Here is a 5,307-nt window from a genome sequence, read left to right on the forward strand (position 1 = left end):
ATAATTCATTTGGCTTGTACAAAGCATTCCTGAAAGAAATGTGAATGCATCAACATTAGCTTATTAGGCCCAAAATGTGTAGTGAGACATAAGACCAAGATTCAGAGGCCTTTTTAAATGTTATACAAAAGTCCTAAGCTGCTTAACTATTGAACAAATTAAAATTGGCTGGTTTCATACATGGTGTCCAGTCATATATCATATAGTTGGGTTCATATAGTATGAGAAATCAAACTTAAATACCAGTTTGTATTAATATGATTTGTAAATCCAGCATTGTCTTATCCAGTCACTTTATATGACAATAATCTATGCTTTGCATTTAGCTTGTTTTGGATATGTATGTCGTGTATTTGGATGCCTTATGTAGAATCTTATCTGATCACAAAGTAGGGCTGCAAAAATCTATACAATTATTAGATGACAGCAAATAGTTAGGGTTATCTATAACTCCCTATTTCTATCCAGCAACACATTGTTTGGAATTTCACAACTCAGACCTGGAAGTCCAACAAAAACTCTTCCCACTGGCTATGCTTGAGGAAGAGATAGTAAGGACCCATAACCCTGAAAAAAGCTAAGTATGTTCATATTATGATAAAATAGTTTATTGAGATGTCCAAATATAGGCAGTGGTTATGATATTTGAGTGGATCCTTTAAATATTGTAGCATGTTCTTTGTAGGATCAAAGTAATATTCATCTGGTTCACAATTCAATTTTCAACAATTACTAGCTTTGAAGTGATAGACATTCCCCGCATTTACATTTAGAGTTCATAGGTATCCTGTCTCTTTATATGGGAATTGCCTTGGGCTATTGTTCTTCATAAAGAACAATATTCATAGGCAAAAAAAATCATTAAATCCCAGAACCAAAAGGCACATTTACTTCCCATCTTATTTATCATACTGCATGAGAGGACTAAAAAAAATGCTATAGCTCCAGTGTTAGATGCTTGCATTTGCTTAAGGCATATCATAAAGTTAAGCATTTTTTCTTGTTATATTTGAGCTTCTCCCTGATAGATTCACTAAAGATTGCAAACACATGATATAGAATTCAAGCATCTCTATGCATTTTGCAATAGAACAAAGGCTGCTATTGAAAATGGCAGGAACAATTAGTGAAATTAAACTTTTTAAAAGTTTATGTGGCCATAAGGACTTAATTATCTCTTCTTTCCATAAGTATAACAAGCTGTAGCCTCCATTTCTTTTCCCCCCCTCTAATCTGTGATAGCATTAAAAAAGTAGATAGGAATTCATTGATGCCTTATCAGTACACATTGTTATTATTAATGTGATTTGTCTGATTACAGTGCTTAAGTATAAGAAGAATGATGAAGACGAATCTTTAAAGGATAAATTTTCAAAGTTAAACATTCACTCAATTAGTAAAAAGTCCAAGAGAGTGACTGGTCACCTGAAGATTTTGACTGGAGGAGAACCTCAGGTAATCACTCATTGTATTTGCACATCACGCTAAATTATGGTGTGTTTAGGCATAATTTCTTGAATCAACAAACATTTGCTGGATTTACTCACATCAATAATTTAAAATCCACAGTGGCTGATTTCATGCAACATGCTTAAGCAACAACTAAGTCAACTTTGTTATGGTTTAATGCAACATGTGAATCCAGCCATTGTTTGACAGGAATTTTAAGAGGGTTAGTGATCAGAGGGCTAAGCATTTTCATTCCTGCGGTATCCTTCCTTTTTTTTCTTATTATGTCCTTACTATTTGCCCATTCCAAAACAGGTTTTATCAACTGCCCATGCATTTATCAAGGTGTTAAGAAATCTGGAGTACATAATTTACTTTAATGAGAATGTTTTTGTATGCCAGAGACACAATTCTGTAGTTGTTATGCACAAAATAGGCACAATGATCAGGATGCTTGCTAAATTCTTTGCTTTGTGATCTCAACCAGTCTCATTAACAAAGTGGTGCCAACCAGTAGCTTACTAGGCCATAAATAAATAATCTATATTGGTAAAAGGTAAACTACTCATGAAATATATATTATGTTAGAGTCTGTGATTGACTTCATAAGTATGTGCTATTTATTGATGAGAATTAGTTTCAGAACGTATCTGACTGCAAAAAAAGCAACTGCATTTTTCTGTGGCTTAGTACTAATCTTTTTAATAGGAAGCCAGTACTAAACAAACTAGTCTGTGAAATTTTCTGCTCTAGATGGGGGTCTTAGCACACAGTACAAAAGTGAAAATTGGGCTTCAGATGAGGTTATTGTAGTTGGCAGCTCGATTAATTTCAAAACTATTTCACATTTGGATCAATGCTTTAAGAATACAGGAAACTGCCTTGAGCGTAGCTACCGTAATTGCTTCTCCATCTCAACCGATATTGACACTATTACATGCAGCAGCCATTCTGATTCTCTAACACAGCCTGCCCTACTTGTTTGCAATGAAATTCAGAAATCTGAACTAACAATAAAAATTCATAGATCTTGATTCCGTGCCAGTTCTTATCAGCTGCACAGAATGATATGGTCCAAAAAGTTCTGTGCAGGCTGATAACATTCCCACGATAAAGAGTATATTCTCTGTGCTGAGTTTTTTTTTTAATCAACATTTGTCAAATATTATTGAAGCATCTTAGGGTGGAGTTATGTTTTTGTGAAATCTCAGCATTTTTCTTTATTCTAAGTTATTATTTCAGATCACATTTTCCATTGCTGACATTTGCAGCAACTTCTAACTTCTTTAATCAATTGCCGATCCTTTTCTGTCTAGCAAAGTAAATTCTATCATCCTAGTAGGATTTTTTTTCCATAAAAACTTTTAACAGATGTGTTTTGTAGTGTACGAATGGCAAGCATTCCAAAAGGTTATGAGTGCATGTATGATCTATTTTGGCCAAGACAGTGAACATGAGGCTAACGTCACGTACCAATTTCATATTTGCTCACTGAAAGCACAAAATTACTATTTTACAGAAAGACCCCACAGGCAGATATCATGAAGGAAATGAAAGCAATCCCAGAAATCCTTCCCTTGTTTTTTATGATAATATTTTTATTTATTCAAAAGATGTATTCATTTATTTATGAGATTTATACAATTGTCCATCTCACTTAAATAGCTCTCGGCAGCTAACACAATGAAGGCTCCCATACAATGAGGGGAATTTAAAAATTCCTGCCTATAAAACATGTCAATATTCATTTTCAGATAATGTTGAAGAAGCCTGAAATTGATGGAAGAGAATATTTGTACCAGTAGCAGTGAGTTGAACTGTGGGGTCCTTGTTGGTCTCTGAGCTCAGTTTTTTTCTTGCAGACATTTCATTACCAAACTAGATAACATCCTCAGGGCACCATTGATGTTAACTAGTTTGGTAATAAAACATCTGCAAGAAAACCATCAAGCTCAGAGAGCAACCAGGACCCCACAGGACTGAAATTAAAGAAATGGAACCAGAATGGTAGTGAAGATATTTTGACATTCCTTTAAACCAGTGGTTCTCAACCTTTTTAATGCCGCGACCCCCAACAGATCGTAAGTCGAGGACTAAACCGGTCGTAAGTCGAGGACTAAACCGGTTGTAAGTCGAGGACTAAACCGGTCGTAAGTCGAGGACTACCCAACCGGTCGTAAGTCGAGGACTTTCCCTGCCCGGGAGCGCTGCGCATGCGTGGTTCCGCCCTCTGCGCCGGCCGAGGCGTAGCTGGCAAGTGGCAGAGATGGAGCAGGCCGACCACCAGCTGGCCCAGCTCAAGGGAGGTAAGGCACCCGCCGGAAAAGGGGAAAAAATGGCGGACAGCCTTGCTTGGCGACCCCCGTGAAATGGTCGATCGACCCCAAATGGGGTCGCGACCCATAGGTTGAGAACCACTGCTTTAAACTGTTATTTAGTGTTATATGAAGATGCCTCAGCAGACCACTAGGAAGGAACCCTGAGGCATTTTGACATTGCTATTAGCAATTATGTTCTTATCCTAACTGTAATGTTCTTGTGGCTTTAGGTGAAAGATGAAGTTTTTAATAAAGAGGAGAAGTTATTCAAAAGCTTAGAAAAGACGGTCAAACTATGTGTGAAGAATATTCCATTGTCTCTTCAGCATTTAGAAGTAAGTGTTATGTAACAATATTGCAAGCCTGGTGCTAACTGTTCAAAAGTTGCAAATCAACATTTGACTAGTCAAACCTGATTCAAATTCTGAATTGATCTCACAGATGGGAAGAAAGTTCTGAAGCATTCCTCTTAACCCATATTAAAAATGTCAGAAACAGTATTTTGAAATGAATTCTCAGACCAGATAATTAAATGAAGATTTAAACTTAATTTAGTGAGTCTCCTGGCAAATGTACATTTTAAGACTATATTGTGTTTGTAAAATATGGAAAGTCATTTTTTAAAAAATATTTGCACAATCAATTCTGGTTTGTTTAGTTGTTACAAACAATTGTTAAGCAACTCATGGCTTACTATAATATGCAGATCAGACCATAAATCTTTGGGCCTGAGTTGTATGAAATGCTGAATGGTGGATACAATAAATAATCTGAGAAAATCTTCAGATTTATGTATTATGTATTACATCATTTATTTATGTACTGCATAAATTATTTAAATTTTTAAAATAAATGACAACAATTACATTAGCAGATCAATAAAACAATGCCTTCTTCTATTGGGATTTTTTTCATTTGCAAAGAGCTTTAAAATAATGATACTGTACTACTTAAAAAAAATAATCTTCCATTTGAAGTCTGAAGGCTCCAGTGAATTTCTTTATAGATCTATGCTTCAGGCCTCATCCAAGGGATCATTTTCATATTTGCAGACTCTGGAGAAACTCCTCTGCAGAAGTCAGAGTCACCACACTAGAGTCCAGCTGCAAAGAAATATGGAAAATAGGATTAAAAGCTGAGATACACAACATTCTTTTTAACCCTGCTTTGGTTACCTATATTCCTAACCTGTGTCTGTGAAAAGTTTTCTAGATATATTGATCTTCATTTAGACCACCACCAACTTCTGGCTGGCTTGATCTCTTTTGTATCTAATTCGGAATTTATCATTATTAATATATGTATTTAAATGATTTATATAGCCACCAAACTTGTGAAATGAAACTATAGATGGCTGGGTGTTTGCTTTGGTCTGATGGACTCATTTGAATAACACTGTGGTTTTAATGTCTTTGAAAGGACTGGTTTACCAGCTTTTAACATGTACTGTTTGATTATCATCTTTGCCCCTCCCTGTTCCCTGCATTTTCACAGGATGAAACAAAATGAAAGGGGATGAAGTGCAATTATTTGGTTTTTG

At 35.6% G+C, this 5,307-nt stretch overlaps 1 protein-coding gene across 1 annotated transcript in view; it reads left to right on the forward strand.

Annotated features, from left to right (window-relative positions):
- LOC107302411 (rho guanine nucleotide exchange factor 38-like) overlaps nt 1-5,307 on the forward strand; it is an 18,800-nt gene that overhangs the window by 4,127 nt on the left and 9,366 nt on the right. The window contains exons 3-4 of the mRNA XM_015831551.1: nt 1,322-1,455; nt 3,998-4,102. Coding sequence (XP_015687037.1) covers nt 1,322-1,455; nt 3,998-4,102 — 239 coding nt within the window. The remainder of the gene's footprint in view (nt 1-1,321; nt 1,456-3,997; nt 4,103-5,307) is intronic.

This window comes from Protobothrops mucrosquamatus, unplaced genomic scaffold, assembly GCF_001527695.2.
Source record: "Protobothrops mucrosquamatus isolate PMUCROS unplaced genomic scaffold, P.Mucros_1.0 scaffold_4, whole genome shotgun sequence".
Lineage (NCBI taxonomy): Eukaryota > Metazoa > Chordata > Lepidosauria > Squamata > Viperidae > Protobothrops > Protobothrops mucrosquamatus.